This window comes from Capricornis sumatraensis, chromosome 14 (genome assembly GCF_032405125.1).
Source record: "Capricornis sumatraensis isolate serow.1 chromosome 14, serow.2, whole genome shotgun sequence".
Classification (NCBI taxonomy): domain Eukaryota; kingdom Metazoa; phylum Chordata; class Mammalia; order Artiodactyla; family Bovidae; genus Capricornis; species Capricornis sumatraensis.
This window is the reverse complement of record NC_091082.1, coordinates 61,732,691-61,754,306: the sequence shown is the minus strand read 5'-3', so window position 1 is coordinate 61,754,306 and position 21,616 is coordinate 61,732,691. Positions and strand designations below refer to the sequence as shown.

At 43.7% G+C, this 21,616-nt stretch overlaps 1 protein-coding gene across 1 annotated transcript; it reads right to left on the bottom strand.

The window, feature by feature from the left end:
- Positions 1 to 1,891: 1,891 nt before the first annotated feature.
- Positions 1,892 to 20,609, bottom strand: LOC138090275 (PRAME family member 7-like). The gene is made up of 5 exons (XM_068985776.1): positions 20,323 to 20,609; positions 19,345 to 19,917; positions 14,911 to 15,425; positions 2,702 to 2,756; positions 1,892 to 1,985 (listed from the first exon to the last, which is right to left on the bottom strand). The coding sequence occupies exons 1-5, from the start codon at positions 20,607 to 20,609 to the stop codon at positions 1,892 to 1,894; spliced, it is 1,524 nt and encodes a 507-aa protein (XP_068841877.1).
- Between the last annotated feature and the right edge of the window lie 1,007 nt (positions 20,610 to 21,616).

Sequence of the window (21,616 nt, the reverse complement as noted above, 5' to 3'; positions counted from 1 at the left end):
CATGACCAACCCCTGACCATCTTCTTGCCTCACCATCTTGGTGACCTTTTAGCCTCTAGATTTCTTTCTGAACTCAGCGAGTCCAGGCTCCAACAATTTCACCTGGTATTTCTGGACAATCCTCAGGTTTCCGTGGGCCGCTCCCCACAATTAAACCCACTTTCCTCGCTACCCTCACTCCATCTCTCCTCAGAACCCCCAACCCACTCATGCTCGGAGGTCCTTGAGTCCCTTATGCAACCACCCCACAACCTGTTCTCCAAACCTCTACCAAATCCAGAGCTAACTTTGTTCGTTGATGGGAGCTCAAAGTGAGACCCCAATGGAAACTGAAGGATGGCTTATGCTGTGGTAACCACCCGGGAAGTCCTGGAGGCTCAGCCCTTGCCACCCGGGATGACTTCTCAGAAGGCTGAACAGCCCTGACTAGAGCCTTACACCTAGCAGAAGGAAAAAGGGCCAATATTTACACAGACTCCAAATATGCCTTCTTGATTGCCCATTCTCACGCGGCAATCTGGAAAGAACGGGGCTTCCTGACCACTAAAGGATCCCCCATCTGTGATGCCCCCCACGTTACTCGACTGTTGGATGCCTTATCCCTGCCCAAAGAGGTCGCTATCGTACATTGCAAGGGACACCAAAATACTCATGACATTGTCGCTCTGGGTAACAACATGGCAGATCAAGTGGCTCGACAAGTTACCTTACAACAAGCCCCCGAGCCCCTTGCTGACTTTGAGATCCACCCTCCACCCAGATTATTCGAGCAAGAAGCCAGAGCCTTGCTGGCACAAGAGGGGGCTCAGAGGCACCCGTCGGGATGCATACTGCTCCATAATAAACCGGTGCTTCCTGAGCGCCAGGCTAAGACCATAATATCCCAAATTCACAATACCCTCCACATTGGACCAAGAGCTCTCCTTTCCTTTCTCAGCCCTGTCTTTTCTCCCACATATCGCAGACAGACCATATATGCAGTCCACCAATCCTGCCTAACATGCGCCTCCACCTCTCCTCAAGGAGGACTCCGACCCCCAAAGGAGACTCACCAGTTGAGGGGACATATGCCCGGACAGGATTGGCAGATAGACTTCACCCACATGCCCAGACATCGAGCCTACCGCTATCTGCTGGTCTTGGTGGACACCTTTCCAGGATGGGTCGAGGCCTTCCCCACAGCCTGGGAGACAGCAGCGGCAGTGGCGGAAGTCTTGACAGCCCATCTCATCCCCAGGTTTGGGTTGCCAAACTCTCTCCAGTCTGACAATGGGCCGGCATTCATCTCGCAGATCTCTCAGCAGGTAGCTGCGGCCCTAGGTATCGGCTGGCATCTCCACATCCCCTATCGGCCCCAATCGTCAGGCAAGGTAGAGCGGGTGAACGGCATCATCAAGATGCATCTGACCAAGCTAGCCTCAGAACTGCGGCTATCTTGGGTCGACCTCCTTCCTCTGGCGCTCACTCACATTCGCACCACACCACACTCCAAAACAGGTTTGACCCCTTTTGAACTGCTCTACGGCAGGCCCTATCTCCCGACTCACCTCCCCGAGGGAGAGGCTCCCCCACTCGTGGGCTACCTCCCCCTCTTCTCCCTCCTACGATCCTTGCTGAGGGAACACGAAGACTGGGTCCTGCCACAACCGACAGACGACGCAGGGCCCACCCGGCCTCTGGCACCAGGAGATCAGGTACTGCTGAAAACCCTGAGTCCCCGCCCACTACAGCCTCGCTGGACGGGACCCCATACTGTAATCCTCACCACTCCTACAGCCGCCAAACTCCTGGGACACAAGCCCTGGTATTACCTGACCCGACTTAGATGAGCTACCCCGGGTCTCCCAGAGACAGGGGTGGCCCTGGCCCCGACCCCTCCTCCTGATCACTCCTACCGCTCCACCCTCACGGGGCCGACCAAACTGACCATTACCCGAACCCCTCTGTCGCCGATTCCTGAGTGACTGAGAAACCACCGTCCAAATCTTTTATTAAGAGGAGAGGGAGGAACACCTTAGGGAGAGCACCAGAGGGAGAGGACAGAAGGAACAGGACAGAGAGGAGGAGACGCAGAGAAAGGAAGGAAGATGAGGGAAGGAAAGAACCAAGGGAAATGGAACCAGAGAAGGAAAGAGGAGAAAGTCAGAGAAAGCAAAAGAAAGTCAGAGAAAGGAAAGAGAAGAGCTGAAGAGTGAAAAGGAGAGAAGGGAAAAGAAAGTAGGAAAGAGAGATAGAGTGGTGGAGAGAGTGAGAAAAGGAAGGAAGAGAAAGACTGAGACTGAAAGAGTGAGAGGAAAGAGAGACAGAAAGGAATTAGAAGAGAAAGGAGAAAGTAAGGCAGAGAAGCAGAAAAGAGAGACAGAATCGAAGGAAGAGAGAGAGACAAAGGCAGAAACTGCCAGGAAGGAAGGCAAAAGGCGAGAGAGAGAGAGGCCCAGCAGGGCTGGTTCGAATCCTGGTTCCAGAGCTTCCAGAGCTCCCCTTGGCTGACAACTTTGTTATCTTCCCTAGTGGGACCGATCATCATTCTCCTACTGCTCCTGACTTTCCGGCCCTCATCAAACAACAGCTCAACACGGTCCAGCTGATGGTGATGCGACAGCAGTACCAAGGGCTTCCAACAAGTACTCCATGGCAAGATTAACGGCAGACACCCCCTGTCATCCCGACCGTACTCTACCCCACCCTGGCCATACCCTACCCCTCGTCGCCCCCGTTCAGCGGGAAGTAGCCAGAGAGAGTCGGCGCCCCTTGTCCTATATCAAAAAGGCCGGGATGAAAGGTCAGGGCGAGGTCAGGACGAAAGGTCAGGGAAAGGTCAGGCATGCTGAGGCATGCCCGGGCATGTCAGGACATGCCCCAGCAGAGGGCGCTGCAGACACACCCCGGAGACGGGCCGGCAACCAAGCCGACCAATCAGGAGCCGACACGAAGCCCTCGCCGTCCAATCAGGAACCGACACGGAGCCCTTGAACACCAATCACCGCTGAGCTCGCGTTTTCTTCCTTATATGGGAGCCCTGGCCCGGGCTATAAAACCCCTTCCCCACCCCTCACACCTCGCAGACTCCACAGACTCCCTTTACCCTGGAGACTCCCTTTGCTTCGCAGACCTCCCCTCGCTTCCCTGCTTACCCGCCCCCGGGAGTTCTGCCTGAGAGTGACCGCCCAATAAAAGGCCCTGTTCAATGGTCCATAGGGGTGGTTCCTTCTTCCCATGGCGTTTCTTACACTTGGAATGCAAGTTATGACCCACCTAGACAGCATATTGAAAAGCAGAGACATTACTTTGCCAACAAAGATCTGTCTAGTCAAGGCTATGTTTTTTCCAGTAGTCATGTATGGATGTGAGAGTTGGACTGTGAAGAAAGCTGAGCACTGAAGAATCTATGCTTTTGAACTGTGGTGTTGGAGAAGACTCTTGAGAGTCCCTTGGACTGCAAGAAGATCCAAGCAGTCCATCCTAAAGGAAATCAGTCCTGGGTGTTCACTGGAAGGACTGATGCTAAAGCTGAAACTCCAATACTTTGGCCACCTGATGCAAAGAGCTGACTCATTTGAAAAGACCCTGATGCTGGGAAAAATTGAAGGCAGGAAGAGAAGGGGAGGACAGAGTATGAGATGGTTGGATGGCATCACCAGCTCAACGGACATGAGTTTGAGTAAACTCTCGGAGTTGGTGATGGACAGGGAGGCCTCGCGTGCTGTGGTCCCTGGGGTCACAAAGAATCGTACACAACTGAGTGACTGAACTGAACTGAACATATTTTTAAAAAGAATAAATTCTTGCTTATTTATGGTTAGAATCAATTTTAAAGTCTAATTTATTTCTTGCAGCTTTAAAATGTTTTTAAATTTCCCACATGATTTTTTCAAAATACTGTATTACCTCAATAACCTTTAGAGAAATGTAGTATATAAGTCACTGTGGAAGTATTTATACTCAAGTGCCATTTACAGGAGAGTACATTAAAAATTTTTTATTTAATTATTTGGCTGTGCCGGGTCTTAGTCCAGCCTACAACATCTTTGATCTTCCTTGTGTCCTTGTGTATGTGTGTGTGTTTGTGTGTGTGTTGGTACTGAGTGGTGTCCAAAACTTGAGACCCTATGGACTGTAGCCTACCACGCTCCTCTATCTTTGAAATTTTCCAGGCAGGAATACTGGAGTGGATTGCCATTTCTTTCTCCAAGGATTCTTCCCAAGCCAGTGATCAAACCCGTGTCTCCTCTGTCTCCTGCACTGGCAGGCAGATTCTTTGCCACTGAGTCACCTGGTAAGCCTGAGGGATTTTTAGTTGCAGCATGAGAACACTTAGCTGCAGTATATGAGATCTAGTTCCCTGACAGTGATTGAATCCGGGCTCCCTGCTTTGGGACCATGGAACAGAAAGCTCAACTGGGAACTCAGTTGGGAACAGAAAAGTTCCAGGATAGAAAGATTTATTAAAAATTCTAGAGTATACAGTCTGATTACAAAACTGATTTCTATTCTCTGGTCTGATCTACCAGCAGGTGGCCTAGAAAACCTGAGGCTCAGAGTGTCTATCACTGGAGATGAGTCCAGTCTCTCCTATGCCCTCCCACCCCCAGCCCCTCTGCATTGGCTACTGGAACAGCTTGGGTGAATCCTGATTCATTGGTGATCACATGCAATATTTGAGTCCAATTTCTGTCTCTGGATTTTGCTTTCCTCCCTATTGTGAGTAATAGAGGTAAGTACAAAGGTTGAAGACTTATGCTATTCACCAGGAAGGAGAAGACTGCAAACAAACAAAAAAAAAAAGCATGATGGAGTTCTTGCTCAGCAACTCCAGAGCCAAGCCATCAACAAGCAATATTTTGCTGGATCCTATGAAAACTCCCATAAACTCTGTGTGCATCATTATATTCATTGCCGGGGGAACTGAAGCTCTGCCTATGGTCCTCCCAGCCCTATATCCCCCTACTGCTCAGCATAAACAATTGCAACCACTGAATCCTTAGCAGAGATTGGCTACATTTTATTTGGCTGCATTTTGTTTAGACATACTGTGAGGGTTAAATTTATGTGTCAACATCACTGTGAGATGAGATGCCCAGATCTTAGGTCAAACATTAATTCTGGGAGAATCTGTAAGGTTATTCCTGGAAGAGATTAGTACTGAAATCAGTATATAGAGTCAAGAGATCAGCCCTCACCAGTGTGGGTGAGCATCATCTTATCCTCTGGGGCCTAAATGGAATGAGGGCTACTGCTCTCCCTGTCTTCTAACTCATGAATACCAGAGCTTCTGGCTCATGAAAGTTGAAACTACAGGACATATACAAATGGTTCCCTGGTTCCCAGTCTTTTAGCCTTGACTCAGAGCTACACCATCACTTCCCCTGCTTTTAAACCTTAAGACTAGGTCCGAATTATATCACAGTCTTTCCCAGTTCTTTAGTCAACAGACAGAAGACAGTGGGACTGCTCAGCCTCTGTAATCATGTCAGCCTCTTCTCAAACTATGTATGTGTCTATGTATCAGGTGAATCCTGAACAACTGCTCAGGGCCACTTAGATGAGGATTTTTTTAAACAGTAAATTTAGTTTCACACAATATGTAGTTGGGTTGAATCTGAGGAGGATGAACTGAGGATAGGGAGAGCTGACTAAGTGTTATATGTAATATATAACATACATTTTTTATACATTTGGATGTTCTGATGTCCAGACAAGCTATCCTTAATTTTTCTGATAGAGAGGGACTAGACTTGTGATGGGAATTATCTATTCTGATACGATCATTAACAAAAATGTATAACTCTTGAATGTGGTATTCAAATAGATCCATGTTAAATGTTTTTGCTAATTTAACATTTTTAAAAAAATAATTTGCTTGTTTTGCCACAACTTGATTATATCCATAAGGACCACTACTTACCCATGATAGGCATGGAATGGTGAGAACCAGTATTGTTTATTGGTAGTATGGAAAACATCTTGCAGAAGTGGGGACCCGTGCTTGTGGCAGTGAAGCACACAAAAAGGAAAGAAACTGCAGCTTATACACCAACTGATAGAAGTATGAAGAATACCCATGTCAAGGTCATGGCCTGAGTCAGCAGTGAAAGCCCTGTAAAGAGCTCTTCACTCCAGTTGTTTGCTGGACACTGAGTATGTTCCCCTTTGTGTGTATTAACCCACTGAACAGCCAAAGAAATGAGCAAGGAGGTAAGAAATGCTGAAGACAGAATAAAGAAATTTCAGGAATGTAAGGTTGTGAATCATGGACAACACTGTTTTTTTTGTTTTTTTAAATCACAAACTGGAAATAATTAGGACATGTAATAATATATCAGGCTTCCTTGGTGGCTCAGAGGTTAAAGCGTCTGCCTGCAATGCGGAAGACCTGGGTTCGATCCCTGGTTTGGGAAGATCCCCTGGAGAAGGAAACCGCAACCCACTCCAGTATTCTTGCCTGGAGAATTCCATGGAAGGAGGAGCCTGGTAGGCTACAGTCCACACGGTCTCAAAGAGTCGGACAGGAGTGGGCGACTTCACTCATTCACTCAATAATATATCATGGAGAACAGCAGTTGGTTTTCTTTTTTTTTTTTTTTTTTTATAGAAAGTGCCTACGTTTTATTTATTTATTTATTTTTTTTAAATTTTAAAATCTTTAATTCTTACATGTGTTCCCAAACATGAAACCCCCTCCCACCTCCCTCCCCATAACATCTCTGTGGGTGATCCCCATGCACCAGCCCCAAGCATGCTGTATCCTGTGTCAGACATAGACTGGCGATTCAATTCTTATATGATAGTATACATGATAGAATGCCATTCTCCCAAATCATCCCGCCCTCTCTCTCTCCCTCTGAGTCCAAAAGTCCGTTATACACAGCCGTGTCCTTTTTCCTGTCTTGCATACAGGGTCGTCATTGCCATCTCTCTAAATTCCATATATATGTGTTAGTATACTGTATTGGTGTTTTTCTTTCTGGCTTACTTCACTCTGTATAATCGGCTCCAGTTTCATCCATCTCATCAGAACTGATTCAAATGAATTCTTTTTAACGGCTGAGTAATACTCCATTGTGTACATGTACCAAAGCTTTCTTATCCATTCATCTGCTGATGGACATCTAGGTTGTTTCCATGTCCTGGCTATTATAAACAGTGCTGCGATGAACATTGGGGTACATGTGTCTCTTTCAATTCTGGTTTCCTCGGTGTGTATACCCAGCAGTGGGATTGCTGGGTCATAAGGTAGTTCTATTTGCAATTTTTTAAGGAATCTCCACACTGTTCTCCATAGTGGCTGTACTAGTTTGCATTCCCACCAACAGTGTAGGAGGGTTCCCTTTTCTCCACACCCTCTCCAGCATTTATTGCTTGCAGATTTTTGGATCGCAGCCATTCTGACTGGTGTGAAGTGGTACCTCATTGTGGTTTTGATTTGCATTTCTCTGATAATGAGTGATGTTGAGCATCTTTTCATGTGTTTGTTAGCCATCCGTATGTCTTCTTTGGAGAAATGTCTATTTAGTTCTTTGGCCCATTTTTTGATTGGGTCATTTATTTTTCTGGAATTGAGCTGCATAAGTTGCTTGTATAATTTTGAGATTAGTTGTTTGTCAGTTGTTTCATTTGCTATTATTTTCTCCCATTCAGAAGGCTGTCTTTTCACCTTACGTATATTTTCCTTTGTTGTGCAGAAGCTTTTAATTTTAATTAGATCCCATTTGTTTATTTTTGCTTTTATTTCCAGAATTCTGGGAGGTGGATCATAGAGGATCCTGCTGTGATTTATGTCTGAGAGTGTTTTGCCTATATTCTCCTCTAGGAGTTTTATAGTTTCTGGTCTTACATTTAGATCTTTAATCCATTTTGAGTTTATTTTTGTGTGCGGTGTTAGAAAGTGATCTAGTTTCATTCTTTTACAAGTGGTTGACCAGTTTTCCCAGCACCACTTGTTAAAGAGATTGTCTTTACTCCATTGTATATTCTTGCCTCCTTTGTCAAAGATAAGGTGTCCATATGTGTGTGGATTTATCTCTGGGCTTTCTATTTTGTTCCATTGATCTATATTTCTGTCTTTGTGCCAGTACCATACTGTTTTGATGACTGTGGCTTTGTAGTAGAGCCTGAAGTCAGGCAAGTTGATTCCTCCAGTTCCATTCTTCTTTCTCAAGATTGCTTTGGCTATTCGAGGTTTTTTGTATTTCCATACAAATCTTGAAATTATTTGTTCTAGTTCTGTGAAAAATATGGCTGGTAGCTTGATAGGGATTGCGTTGAATTTGTAAATTGCTTTGGGTAGTATACTCATTTTCACTATATTGATTCTTCCAATCCATGAACATGGTATATTTCTCCATCTATTAGTGTCCTCTTTGATTTCTTTCATCAGTGTTTTATAGTTTTCTATATATAGGTCTTTAGTTTCTTTGGGTAGATATATTCCTAAGTATTTTATTCTTTTTGTTGCAATGGTGAATGGAATTGTTTCCTTAATTTCTTTTCCTACTTTCTCATTATTAGTGTATAGGAATGCAAGGGATTTCTGTGTGTTGATTTTATATCCTGCAACTTTACTATATTCATTGATGAGCTCTAGTAATTTTCTGGTGGAGTCTTTAGGGTTTTCCATGTAGAGGATCATGTCATCTGCAAACAGTGAGAGTTTTACTTCTTCTTTTCCAATTTGGATTCCTTTTATTTCTTTTTCTGCTCTGATTGCTGTGGCCAAAACTTCCAGAACTATGTTGAATAGTAGCGGTGAAAGTGGACACCCTTGTCTTGTTCCTGACTTTAGGGGAAATGCTTTCAATTTTTCACCATTGAGGATAATGTTTGCTGTGGGTTTGTCATATATAGCTTTTATTATGTTGAGGTATGTTCCTTCTATTCCTGCTTTCTGGAGAGTTTTTATCATAAATGGATGTTGAATTTTGTCAAAGGCCTTCTCTGCATCTATTGAGATAATCATATGGTTTTTATTTTTCAATTTGTTAATGTGGTGAATTACATTGATTGACTTGCGGATATTGAAGAATCCTTGCATCCCTGGGATAAAGCCCACTTGGTCATGGTGTATGATCTTTTTAATATGTTGTTGGATTCTGATTGCTAGAATTTTGTTGAGGATTTTTGCATCTATGTTCATCAGTGATATTGGCCTATAGTTTTCTTTTTTTGTGACATCTTTGTCAGGTTTTGGTATTAGGGTGATGGTGGCCTCATAGAATGAGTTTGGAAGTTTACCTTCCTCTGCAATTTTCTGGAAGAGTTTGAGTAGGATAGGTGTTAGCTCTTCTCGAAATTTTTGGTAGAATTCAGCTGTGAAGCCGTCTGGACCTGGGCTTTTGTTTGCTGGAAGATTTCTGATTACAGTTTCAATTTCCGTGCTGGTGATGGGTCTGTTAAGATTTTCTATTTCTTCCTGGTTCAGTTTTGGAAAATTGTACTTTTCTAAGAATTTGTCCATTTCTTCCACATTGTCCATTTTATTGGCATACAACTGCTGATAGTAGTCTCTTATGTTCTTTTGTATTTCTGTGTTGTCTGTTGTGATCTCTCCATTTTCATTTCTAATTTTATTGATTTGATTTTTCTCTCTTTGCTTCTTGATGAGTCTGGCTAGTGGTTTGTCAATTTTATTTATCCTTTCAAAGAACCAGCTTTTGGCCTTGTTGATTTTTGCTATGGTCTCTTTTGTTTCTTTAGCATTTATTTCTGCCCTAATTTTTAAGATTTCTTTCCTTCTACTAACTCTGGGGTTCTCCAATTCTTCCTTTTCTAGTTGCTTTAGTTGTAGAGTTAGGTTATTTATTTGACTTTTTTCTTGTTTCTTGAGGTATGCCTGTATTGCTATGAACTTTCCTCTTAGCACTGCTTTTATAGTGTCCCACAGGTTTTGGGTTGTTGTGTTTTCATTTTCATTAGTTTCTATGCATATTTTGATTTCTTTTTTGATTTCTTCTGTGATTTGTTGGTTATTCAGAAGTGTGTTGTTCAACCTCCATATGTTGGAATTTTTAGTAGTTTTTCTCCTGTAATTGAGATCTAATCTTAATGCATTATGGTCAGAAAAGATGCTTGGAATGATTTCGATTTTTTTGAATTTATCAAGTTTAGATTTATGGCCCAGGATGTGATCTATCCTGGAGAAGGTTCCATGAGCACTTGAAAAAAAGGTGAAATTCATTGTTTTGGGGTGAAATGTCCTATAGATATCAATTAGGTCTAATTGATCTAAGGTATCATTTAAAGTTTGCGTTTCTTTGTTAATTTTCTGTTTAGTTGATCTGTCCATAGGTGTGAGTGGGGTATTAAAGTCTCCCACTATTATTGTGTTATTGTTGATTTCCCCTTTCATACTTGTTAGCATTTGTCTTACATATTGCGGTGCTCCTATATTGGGTGCATATATATTTATAATTGTTATATCTTCTTCTTGGATTGATCCTTTTATCATTATGTAGTGGCCTTCTTTGTCTCTTTTCACAGCCTTTGTTTTAAAGTCTATTTTATCAGATATGAGTATTGCCACTCCTGCTTTCTTTTGGTCTCTATTTGCGTGGTATATCTTATTCCAGCCCTTCACTTTCAGTCTATATGTGTCCCTTGTTTTGAGGTGGGTCTCTTGTAAGCAGCATATAGAGGGGTCTTGTTTTTGTATCCATTCGGCCAGTCTTTGCCTTTTGGCTGGGGCGTTCAACCCATTTACGTTTAAGGTAATTATTGATAAGTATGATCCCGTTACCATTTACTTTATTGTTTTGGGTTCGGGTTTATACACCCTTTTCGGTTTCCTGTCTAGAGAATATCCTTTAGAATTTGTTGGAGAGCTGGTTTGGTGGTGCTGAATTCTCTCAGCTTTTGCTTGTCTGTAAAGCTTTTGATTTCTCCTTCGTATTTGAATGAGATCCTTGCTGGGTACAGTAATCTGGGCTGTAGGTTATTGTCTTTCATCACTTTAAGTATGTCTTGCCATTCCCTCCTGGCCTGAAGAGTTTCTATTGAAAGATCAGCTGTTATCCTTATGGGAATCCCCTTGTGTGTTATTTGTTGTTTTTCCCTTGCTGCTTTTAATATTTGTTCTTTGTGTTTGACCTTTGTTAATTTAATTAATATGTGTCTTGGGGTGTTTCGCCTTGGGTTTATCCTATTTGGGACTCTCTGTGTTTCTTGGACTTGGGTGATTATTTCCTTCCCCATTTTAGGGAAGTTTTCAACTATTATCTCCTCAAGGATTTTCTCATGATCTTTCTTTCTGTCTTCTTCTTCTGGGACTCCTATAATTCGAATGTTGGAGCGTTTCATATTGTCCTGGAGGTCTCTGAGATTGTCCTCGTTTCTTTTAATTCGTTTTTCTTGTTTCCTCTCTGATTCATTTATTTCTACCATTCTATCTTCTATTTCACTAATCCTATCTTCTGCCTCAGTTATTCTACTATTTGTTGCCTCCAGAGTGTTTCTGATCTCATTTATCGCATTATTCATTATATTTTGACTCTTTTTTATTTCTTCTAGGTCCTTGTTAAACCTTTCTTGCATCTTCTCAATCCTTGTCTCTAGGCTATTTATCTGTGATTCCATTTTGATTTCAAGATTTTGGATCATTTTCACTATCAATATTCGGAATTCCTTCTCAGGTAGATTCCCTACTTCTTCCTCTTTTGTTTGGTTTGGTGGGCAACTCTCCTGTTCCTTTACCTGCTGAGTATTCCTCTGTCTCTTCATCTTGGTTATATTGCTGCGTTTGGGGTGGTGTTTTTATATTCTGGTAATTTGTGGAGTTCTCTTTATTATGGAGCTTCCTCACTGTGGGTGGGGTTCTATCAGTGGCTTGTCAAGGTTTCCTGGTTAGGGAGGCTTGTGTTGGAGTTCTGGTGGGTGGAGCTGGGTTTCTTCTCTCTGGAGTGCAGTGGAGTGACCAGTGATGGGTTATGAGACATCAAAGGTTTTGGAATAATTTTGAGCTGCCTGTATATTCAAGCTCAGGGGAGTGTTCCTGTGTTGCTGGAGAATTTGAGTGATATGTCTTGTTTTGGAACTTGTTGGCCCTTGGGTGGAGCTTGGTTTCAGTGTAAATATGAAGGCATTTGATGAGCTCCTATTGCTTAATGTTCCCTGAATTCAAGAGTTCTCTAATGTTTTCAGGCTTTGTATTTAAGCCTCCTGCTTCTGGTCTTCAGTTTTTACAGTAGCCTCTAGACTTCTCCATCTATACAGCACCGATGATAAAACATCTAGGTTAAAGATGAAAAGTTTCTCCAGCTTGAGGGACACTCAGAGAGGTTCACTGAGTTACAAGGAGAAGAGAAGATGGAGGGGGTAGTTAGAGGTAACTGGAATGAGATGCGGTGAGATCAAAAGAGGAGAGAGCAAGCTAGGCAGTAGTCACTTCCTTATGTGCGCTCTATAGTCTGGCCCGCTCAGGTATTTACGGAATTATACAGGGAAAAGGAGAGGGAGGAAGTAGACAGAGGTGACCAGGAGGATAAGAGAGAGGAATGAGAAGGAGAGAGACAAATCCTGCCAGTAACCAGTTCCTTAGGTGTTCTCCACTGTCTGGAACACACAGAGATTCACAGAGTTGGATAGAGAAGAGATGGGGGAGAAAAGAGACAGAGGCCACCTGGTGGAGAAAAAGGAGAGTCCATAGGAGAAGAGAGTGGTCAAGCCAGTAATCTCGCTCTCAGGTAAACTTGGGTAGTGAAGTTTGGGTTTTTAAATGAACATAATTGACAACAAAAACCTAAGAGCAAAGGTTAAAAATCTAGAGTAGAGGTTGTATTTTCAAAAATACAATATTAAAGAAAAGAAGCAGAAGGAAAAAGCAGGAAAGAAAGAAAGAAAAAAAACCAAGAATTATTAAAAAAAACAAGCAAACAAAAAAAACAAAACAAACAAACAAAAAAAAACCCCACCAACAACCATCCAAAGGCTATATATGGTGTTTGCCTTAAAAAAAAAAAAAAGTCCTTTTTTTTAAAAATAGTAATAATAGGTTATAGTAATAAAAATTAGAGGAGAAATAGAAGATTTAACAATTAAAAAAAAAGGTTAGAAAAAAAAAGAAGAAAAAAAAAAAGAAAAAAAAAAGAAAAAAAAAAAAAGGAATGATTTTTAAAATAGTAAAAATATATCTGGCTCTTCTCTGATGTTTTGGGCCTTGTGGGATCACTTCCAAGGTGGTTCCCTCTGTTTAACTTCTTCCGTTTGCTGGTTTTTCAGGCTCACTAGTTCAGTCGCGCTGTGGGGAGGGGGAATGCCGCAAACAAATAGCGCTGTCGTGTGCTCACAGTGTCACAGCCCCGCTTGACCTGTCCCTTCTTGTGGCGCACAAACCGCTCCGGCTCTACGATGCACCGCCGGGAACCGTCTGGGGCCGGCCCTAGGCTGCGTGCACTTCCCGGTCCAAGCCGCTCAGATTCGGCGCTCAGGCAGCCCTCAGAGGCACAGATTCGGCTGGGACTGCGCTTTGTGCCCTTCCCAGGTCCGAGTAGCTCAGGAGTTTGGCGAGCGTGATCGCCGCGGCTTGTCACCTTTTCTGTCGCTGCTGCTCAACTTTCTGGGTGGACCGCTGGCGTCCCCCGTGAGGCAGATTGTGACTGTCCAGCACCCCCAGAAGTCTTAGCAAAGAAGCCCGCTTGCAGTTAGGTAAGTAAAGTCTCTCCGGGTCTGCAATTGCCCCTTTCCAGTCCTTACGGCTCTGGCTGCCTGTCCCCGGCGGGGGATGATCTGCAGCCGGCTTTTTCCGTTCCGTCCTTTGTTCTGTGCTCGGTCCTGGCGGCATCTTATGTTCGAGCTTTTCGTGCTGTAGCTATCACACAGTCTGGTTTACTAGCGCAAGTTAGATGGTTCTGGTTGCGCGTGGGGCGTTCCTGCCCGATTCTTACAAAGCACTGCAGCCCGCGCCTCCCGCGCGTCCCTGCCCTGCCCCCACTTCCCAATGGCGGATGCAGGCGTCTGTGCTGCTTTTCCGCTGGGGGAGTTACTGTTGGGCTTGTAATCTCTTGGTTTTAATTATTTCTTTATTTTTCCTTCCTGTTATGTTGCCCTCTGGGTTTCCAAGACTTGCCACAGACTCAGCAGGGAGAGTGTTTCCTGCTGTTTGGAAACCTCTCTTCTTAAAATTCCCTTCCCGGGACGGGCTTCCCTTCCCGGGACGGAGTTCCCTCCCCACCTCCTTTGTCTCCTTTTTCGTCGTTTATATTTTTTCCTACCTGTTTTTGAAGACAATGGTCTGCTTTTCTGGTTGCCTGCTGTCCTCTGCCAGCCTACAGAGGTTGTTTTGTGGAGTTTGCTCAGCGTTGAAATGTTCTTTTGAGGAATTTGTGAGGGAGAAAGTGGTCTTCCCGTCCTATTCCTCCGCCATCTTTATTTCCAGTCCCCCAGTTGGTTTTCAATAAGCATCTCTTTATTTATTTATAATTAATTTTTATTGGAGTAGGATTTCTTTACAATGTCCCATTAGTTTCTTGCTATACAACAAAGTGAATCATATCTATACATGTATCTACTCTCGTTTTAAATTTCCTTCCTATTTAGGTCACCAGGAAAGTATCTTTATTCTTGACCATTTCTGTACATCCATCTCCCCCAGGGATAACTGCAACATGTGGGGCTCAAGCATGTATTCACCTAGGTTCATATTTCAGATTCTAGAAGCCCATGTCCCTGAAAGTTCCATCCCTGCCAGAGTCTACATTTCCCCCTGAAATACTGAATACCCCCTCCACTGTCACCTTTCCTTTTCCCATCCACATTGAGAAGATGTCTGAAACCACAGCTCTCTTTTCCCTTCATGATGTCCTCATGTTCTAGATTTCAGTTTCCAAGTGTCCAGAAGAAAGCTTTTAATAGAGGCAACTCTCTAGGCAGGGGCAGTACAGCTGTATATAATGGGCTCCAAATGATAGCATATGTTCTCACCACAGTGAAGACAGGGGCTGGGGCTAATCCAGATGATCCTGGGACGTCCTAAGTCTCTCAGAATCTCCAACAGCTGAGCCCGAAGCTGGGCAAGTCTCGCTTCCAAGAGAACACCCTGAGACCTGTAACTCTCCTGAGGGGCAGGATAACGCTCTTGTGTTAAGCAGGGCAGCCCAGTGGTGTGTCGCAGCAGCTTCTCCATAACAGCCATGGAAAAGAAGTTCTCACACAGGCTGAAGTACCTGAGCTGGGAGCAGCGGCTCAGGGCAGGCAAGATGGCCTCCAGCTGGGAGTCCTGGATCCCACACAGATCTAAGTCCAGTTCCTGGAGGGTGGCTTCAGCTTTCTCCAGCAGAATGTGGAGGAGCTCAGGCCGAAAGTCAGTCATGGTGACACCACTCAGATCTAGGCCCTTTAGCTGACTGATGTTTGGGCTCTGGGACAGGTGGGTCAAGTCTGATTCTGTAAGCCAGCAGTTGGTTATTGACAGGTTGTTCAAGGGGGACTTCAGGCACCTGGAGAGAAACCAAACAATTAGTTTTTGGAAACTGAAGTGCCAGGTTGCATACTGGTGATAGACAAATGGTTTCTATGGAACATTAGTCAGGCCATCTCTGGAGGGTCAATACACTGATTGTCTATCTCATTGTAGGCTAAGTCCTATCATCTTCACTGTGAGACTGAGTTACTTCACAGAATCTAGAGAGCGCTCTCTTCTCATCTATCAAGCAGAGTACAACATATTTTACTTCCTTATGGGGATGAATGAAGATATTGGAATGCATAAGAACATGCTATGAGAGCCAGAGACAGTCTCTTTTAAGTGTGGACATCACTGAATATTAGTGTTGGGTGATGAGATTTAAAAATGACTTCAGATAAGGCTTCCTTCAGTCCAAGTGTGAACTCCAGATGCCGCTATCTCTGATCAAGTGAGGTCCTAGGGAAATATGCATAAGAAATCAACTTATAAAAGATCCCACAACATGAAATATGTTGCCTTCTAGAGGGGCTCATTTATATCCTTGCATTATCTACTGACTTTCTATCACTTTTTATTATCCTTTTCTCTCAGTTTAGTTAACAAACATCACCTCCAGAACCATGCTTCTCCCATATATCAGTTAACGTATCTGGAGCACAAAACACCATATTATAGACAGGGATACCAAGGGAACATTTCACAAAAAGATGGGCACAATAAAGGACAGAAATGGTATTGACCTAAAAGAGGCAGAAGATATTAAGAAAAGGTGGCAAGAATACACAGAAGAACTGTACAAAAAAGATCTTTATGACCCAGATAATCACGATGGTGTGATCACTCACCTAGAGCCAGACATCCTGGAATGTGAAGTCAAGTGGGCCTTAGGAAGCATCACTATGAACAAAGCTAGAGGAGGTGATGGAATTCCAGTTGAGCTATTTCAAATCCTGAAAGATGATGCTGTGAAAGTGCTGCACTCAATATGCCAGCAAATTTGGAAAACTCAGCAGTGGCCACAGGACTGGAAAAGGTCAGTTTTCATTCCAATCCCAAAGAAAGGCAATGCCAAAGAATGCCCAAACTACCGCACAATTACACTCATCTCACATGCTAGTAAAGTAATGCTCAAAATTCTCCAAGTCAGGCGTCAACAGTATGTGAACCATGAACTTCCAGATGTTCAAGCTGGTTTTTGAAAAGGCAGAGGAACCAGAGATTAAATTGCCTGCATCCATTGGATCATTGAAAAAAGCAAGAGAGTTCCAGAAAAACATCTGCTTTGTTGACTATGCCAAAGCCTTTGACTGTGTGGATCACAATAAACTGTGGAGGACAGTGTGGAGATTCCTTAAAAAACTGGAAATAGAACTGCCATCAGTTCAGTTCAGTTCAGTTCAGTCTCTCAGTCGTGTCCGACTCTTTGCAACTCCATGAATTGCAGCACGCCAGGCCTCCCTGTTCATCACCATCTCCCAGAGTTCACTCAGACTCATGTCCATCGAGTCTGTGATGCTGTCCAGCCATCTCATCCTTGGTCGTCCCTTTCTCCTACTGCCCCCAATCCCTCCCAGCACGACCCAGCAATCCCACTCCTGGGCATACATACCAAGGAAACCAGAATTGAAAGAGACACATGTACCCCAATGTTTACAATAGCCAGGAAATGGAAGCAACCTAGATGTCCATCAGCAGACAAATAATAGGAAAGTTGTGGTACATATATGCAATGGAATATTACTCAGCTATTAACAAGAATATATTTGAATCAGTTCTAATGAGGTGGATGAAACTGGAGCCTATTATACAGAGTGAAGTAAGTCAGAAAGAAAAACACCAATACAGTATATTAATACATATAAGAAAGATGGTGATGATGACCCTATATGCAAGACAGCAAAAGAGACACAGATGTAAAGAACAGACTTTTGGACTCAGTGGGAGAAGGCGAGGGTGGGATGATTTGAGAGAATAGCATTGAAACACGTATATTGTCATATGTGAAATAGATTGCCAGTCCAGGTTTGATTCATGAGACAGGTGCTCAGGGCTGGAGCACTGGGATGACCCTGAGAGATGGGATGGGGAGGGAGGTGAGGGGGGTTCAGGATGGGGAACACATGTACACCTATGGCTGATTCATGTGAATATATGGCAAAAACCACTACAATATTGTAAAGTAATTAGCCTCCAATTAAAATAAATTAATTTAAAAATTTTAAAAAAAGAAAGAAAATTCTGAAAGAGATGGGAATACCAGACCACCTGACCTGCTTCTTGAGAAATCTGTATGCAGGTCAGGAAGCAACAGTTAGAACTGGACATGGAACAACACTGTTTCCAAATAGGGAAAGAAGTACATCAAGGCTGTATATTGTCACTCTGCTTATATAACTTGTATTATTTATATTATATAATAATATTAGAACTTATTTAACTTATACATGATGTATAGAGTACATCATGAGAATTGCTGGGCTGGATGAAGCACAGGCTGGATCAAGATTGCCAGGAGAAATACCAATAACCTCAGATATACAGATGACACCACCCTTATGGCAGAAAGTGAAGAAGAACTAAAGACCTCTTGATGAAAGTGAAGGAGGAGAGTGAAAAAGTTGGCTTAAAACTCAACATTCAGGAAACTAAGATCATGGTCCCATCACTTCATGGCAAATAGATGGGGAAACAGTGACAGACTTTATTTTTGGGGGCTCCAAAATCACTGCAGATGGTGACTGTAGCCATGAAATTAAAAGATGCTTGCCCCTTGGAAGAAGAGTTATGACCAACCTAGACAGCATATTAAAAAGCAGAGACATTACTTTGCCAACAAAGGTCCATCTAGTCAAGGCTATGGTTTTTCCAGTAGTCATGTATGGATGTGAGAGTTAGACTATGAAGAAAGTGCTGAAGAATTGATGCTTTTGAACTGTGGTGTTGGAGAAGACTCTTGAGAGTCCCTTGGACTGCAAGGAGATCCAACTAGTCAATCCTAAAAGAAATAAGTACTGAATATTCGTTGGGAGGACTGATGTTGAAGCTGAAACTCCGTTACTTTGGCCACTTGATGCAAAGAACTGACTCATTTGAAAAGACATTGCTGATGCTGGGAAAGATTGAAGGCAGGAGGAGAAGGGGACGACAGAGAATGAGATGGTTGGATGGTATCACTGACTCAATGGCATGAGTTTGAGTAAACTCCGGGAGTTGGTGATGGACATGGACACCTGGCGTGCTGCAGTTCACGTAGTCCCAAAGAGTCAGACATAACTGAGCAGCTGAACTGATAGGGAGTTTAGAAGAAGTTCACTGAGGGCACAAACCTTGTAAACATGGAGCTTCTCTTCAGGAATGCTCTGATCTGATGTAGTTTCCCCACTTCAATGTCCTTTTTCCTTACCCATTTTTATCATTTCAACATAGACACCTCCACAAAAGGAGGAAATTATAAACCCTGGGATGCAAACATCCCAGTCAGTACTCTGTACCTCCCCAGCAGGGTGTCTCACAAGAGCCACTGCTGCTGCTGCTGCTGCTGCTAAGTCGCTTCACTCGTGTCTGACTCTGTGCGACCCTATTGAGGGCAGCCCACCAGGCTCTGCCATCCCTGGGATTCTCTAGGCAAGAACACTGGAGTGGGTTGCCATTTCCTTCTGCAATGCATGAAAGTGAAAAGTGAAAGTGAAGTCACTGAGTCCTGTCCAACTCTCAGAGACCCCATGGACTGCAGCCTACCAGGCTCCTCCATCCATGGGATTTTCCAAGAAACAGTACTGGAGTGGGGTGCCATTGCCTTCTCTGACAAGAGCCACTAGGCCAGTTTAACCTTCTACCTAGATTAGCTTGGTTATGGGATATCACATTTAAGGAGAGTGCAACAAAGGAGACAATGCTTTTGACATTTTAGGGTTGTGTTCAATGTTACCCAGCTAGTGGTCTACTCCTACCTGAGCATCTGGTCCAGGAAGCCTTCAAGGAAGGAGGGAGAGTCCAGATGGAGATCCTGGAGGTGTCCAAGCCTCAGGAACTGAGAGGTAATTTGGACAAGGTGATCCTGCTCCTGCTTCGTGAAGGCAGACAGGTGGATGGGGGAGAGACAGAGTCTCTGCAAATTACTCATCTTTCCCAGGAGAGAAGCAAATGTGGCCAGGGTGGACAGATGCCAAATGCAATTCACTTGCACCTCCTGGATACAGTCCAGCTGCACCGTGCTCAGGACCTTCACAATATTTTCCATTGGCATTGAAACAATCATCAGCTTCTTACAGCAGAGATGTACGGATGCTTTTCTCTGCTCCACCCACCTAAGAAGGTAGGTGAAAAAGTTATCCAGGGTCCTTTTCTTCAGGCAAAGGTCTATAAAAATCTTCAGTGGAGCCAAGTGCCACTTTGCCGTTGAGCTCTGCTCAGTCACTGGTGCCATTCTTGAGCTCGAGCACTCATAACTGCTGGCTCCAGACCACATGCTCCAGAAGTTCTGGCCGGTATTCCGTAAATCTAGCACCCGCAGTTTGCACCTCCTAGAGGAACAAGGAAATTGATGAGGATGTATCAAAATACACACAGGATGAAAAAACAGCCTAACAATTTAACAACATCCTGCCCACCTGTGCTGTAACTTAACATTTCTGACATCATCTGCTGCCTTGTTCACTACCCTCTCTGCCTCATTATCCTCCATGCCCCTTCCCCTCTTAATCTTTCTGGTTCTCCACTTTAGTATCTCAAGGCTCTTTGAGGAGGTAGGAAATGTTCTTCTAGGCTCCCATTCAGTACAGGCACTCTTCAACTTCCAGAAGGTACTTCCTTTAGCAACAAGGCTTCTGCATTACCATTTTCAGACCCCTTTCCACCCACCCATTTTCAACCCACCTATCTCCTCTGGGACATCCAAGATTTTATCAAGGTGCCTTAAACACACTCACCTGGAATAAACCTTCTGGGCCAGCAAACCGTCAAGTGCTTCCAGCACTGCTTGTAAAGGCCCCATATGAGGCATGTCAATCAAGCCTCCCAGAGGCAGGCGGACAAAGGGCCAGGCTTGCACCATGGCCTTCAGGGTCTCGATGTGTCTCGCGTGGAATGCCTCCATGAACAGGGGTGGAAAGAGCTCTGTGGGAAGATCCTCCAGAGCAGAAAAGGCCAAAGCATCTTCCCTCAGCAGGTGCTTTCCTGCCAGATCCAGGAGTCTGGATGGGTTCTGGGCACTCATCTTAACTCTACAAGAAAAGGAATCCTGTAGAAACTGCCAAGGCACAAGGCATCCATCTCAGGCCAAGCAGAAGCACACATAAGACATTCTCCCACCCTTTCAGAAGAACCTACTTAGGGCCAAGGTCACTGGTCTGGCAGGGATGGAATTGCCTCAGTCAGCCAATGTGACACTCTGGCCTCAATGGGCACAAAGCTATAACTCTTTACCTACTGGTTTCAGAACAAACCTCTCACAAGTACCAATGAGGAAAAAAGACAGTCGCTAGCCTATTTAGTAACTCCATTGCTTTGCATGATTCAGGTCCCACTAGAAAGTGAATGTCAACAAGCCTGAGAGTTCACTCCAAACTTTATTTGGGGAAGAGTTTCAAACAATCTTTTTGAGCCCTGTATCAGTGAGAGTCACGTGGACCAGCATAGCCTCCAACCTGAGGTACCTCTAACATGAATACCATTGCGTTCAAAATATTTATTTTAAATTTCATGAAATACAATTCCAAAATGGATGATTTTCATTAAAAATACCTCCTTTGTAAAGTCATTTTAAATTGATATCAACTAAAGCACAAATTAAGACATTTGAGATTGAGGCAAAACTACACTGCTAAGCAAAATTAAAACATGAAATGTGTTCATGTGAGAGAAATAATTATTTGAAAGCCCTGACTGCATCCAGAGATACATGCTACCCTTCAAGATTTAATCATGAGTTAAAAAGGGTGTCCTTACGAGGACGATAACTTACTACTCTGGTGGGGCTGGTGGGGCGCTCAGATCTCAGATGCTGTGGAGAACCCAGTTGGTATCTCTAGAGCAGGAAGATTCTGCATCTCTTTTCCAGTGCTTTAGACTTTTATATAACTTTTTATTCCCATCATCCCTCTGTCCCACTACTAACCCAATGAGAAAAGGACACCTGATTAGATTATCGAGTGCCGATTGGATCATCATATTTCTGTAGGTCAGTCGATTGAATCGGATACACATTCAGGAGACAGAGGATGA